Source organism: Phaethon lepturus, unplaced genomic scaffold (genome assembly GCF_000687285.1).
Source record: "Phaethon lepturus isolate BGI_N335 unplaced genomic scaffold, ASM68728v1 scaffold51140, whole genome shotgun sequence".
In the NCBI taxonomy this organism is placed as follows: Eukaryota; Metazoa; Chordata; class Aves; order Phaethontiformes; family Phaethontidae; genus Phaethon; species Phaethon lepturus.
Window position 1 is genome coordinate 2,605 of NW_010515071.1, and position 334 is coordinate 2,938.

At 62.3% G+C, this 334-nt stretch overlaps 1 protein-coding gene across 1 annotated transcript in view; it reads right to left on the bottom strand.

The window, feature by feature from the left end:
- The window catches only part of HSPB7 (heat shock 27kDa protein family, member 7 (cardiovascular)), a 1,071-nt gene extending 753 nt beyond the window's left edge, over nt 1-318 (bottom strand). The window contains exon 1 of the mRNA XM_010294812.1: nt 188-318. Coding sequence (XP_010293114.1) covers nt 188-318 — 131 coding nt within the window. The remainder of the gene's footprint in view (nt 1-187) is intronic.
- Between the last annotated feature and the right edge of the window lie 16 nt (nt 319-334).

Consider the following 334-nt stretch of genomic DNA (forward strand, 5'->3'; position numbering starts at 1 on the left):
TGGGGGCGGGCCCCGCCCGCCGTTTGGTGAGGGTCCCCCCGAAACATGTCTCCCACAGCTCTGCCTCTGCCCAAATCCCCCAGGACAGGGATGTACTGGTGTGTGGGGGGAAAAGGTGTCGCCACGTAGCTTTGCTACATCTCCCAGCCCTAAAAATGGGGTGACGACCCCTCTCTGCCCCCCAAACTTACCTGGGAACCCCAAGGTCTCGCCACGGGGCCGGACGAAACTCCCAAAAAGTTCCATGGTGCCAGCGGGTGACGCTGACCGGTGAAAGCTGCGCTCCGATCGGAAAGCAGCCGAGGATTTCACGTTCATCCACTGCGTCCCCTCC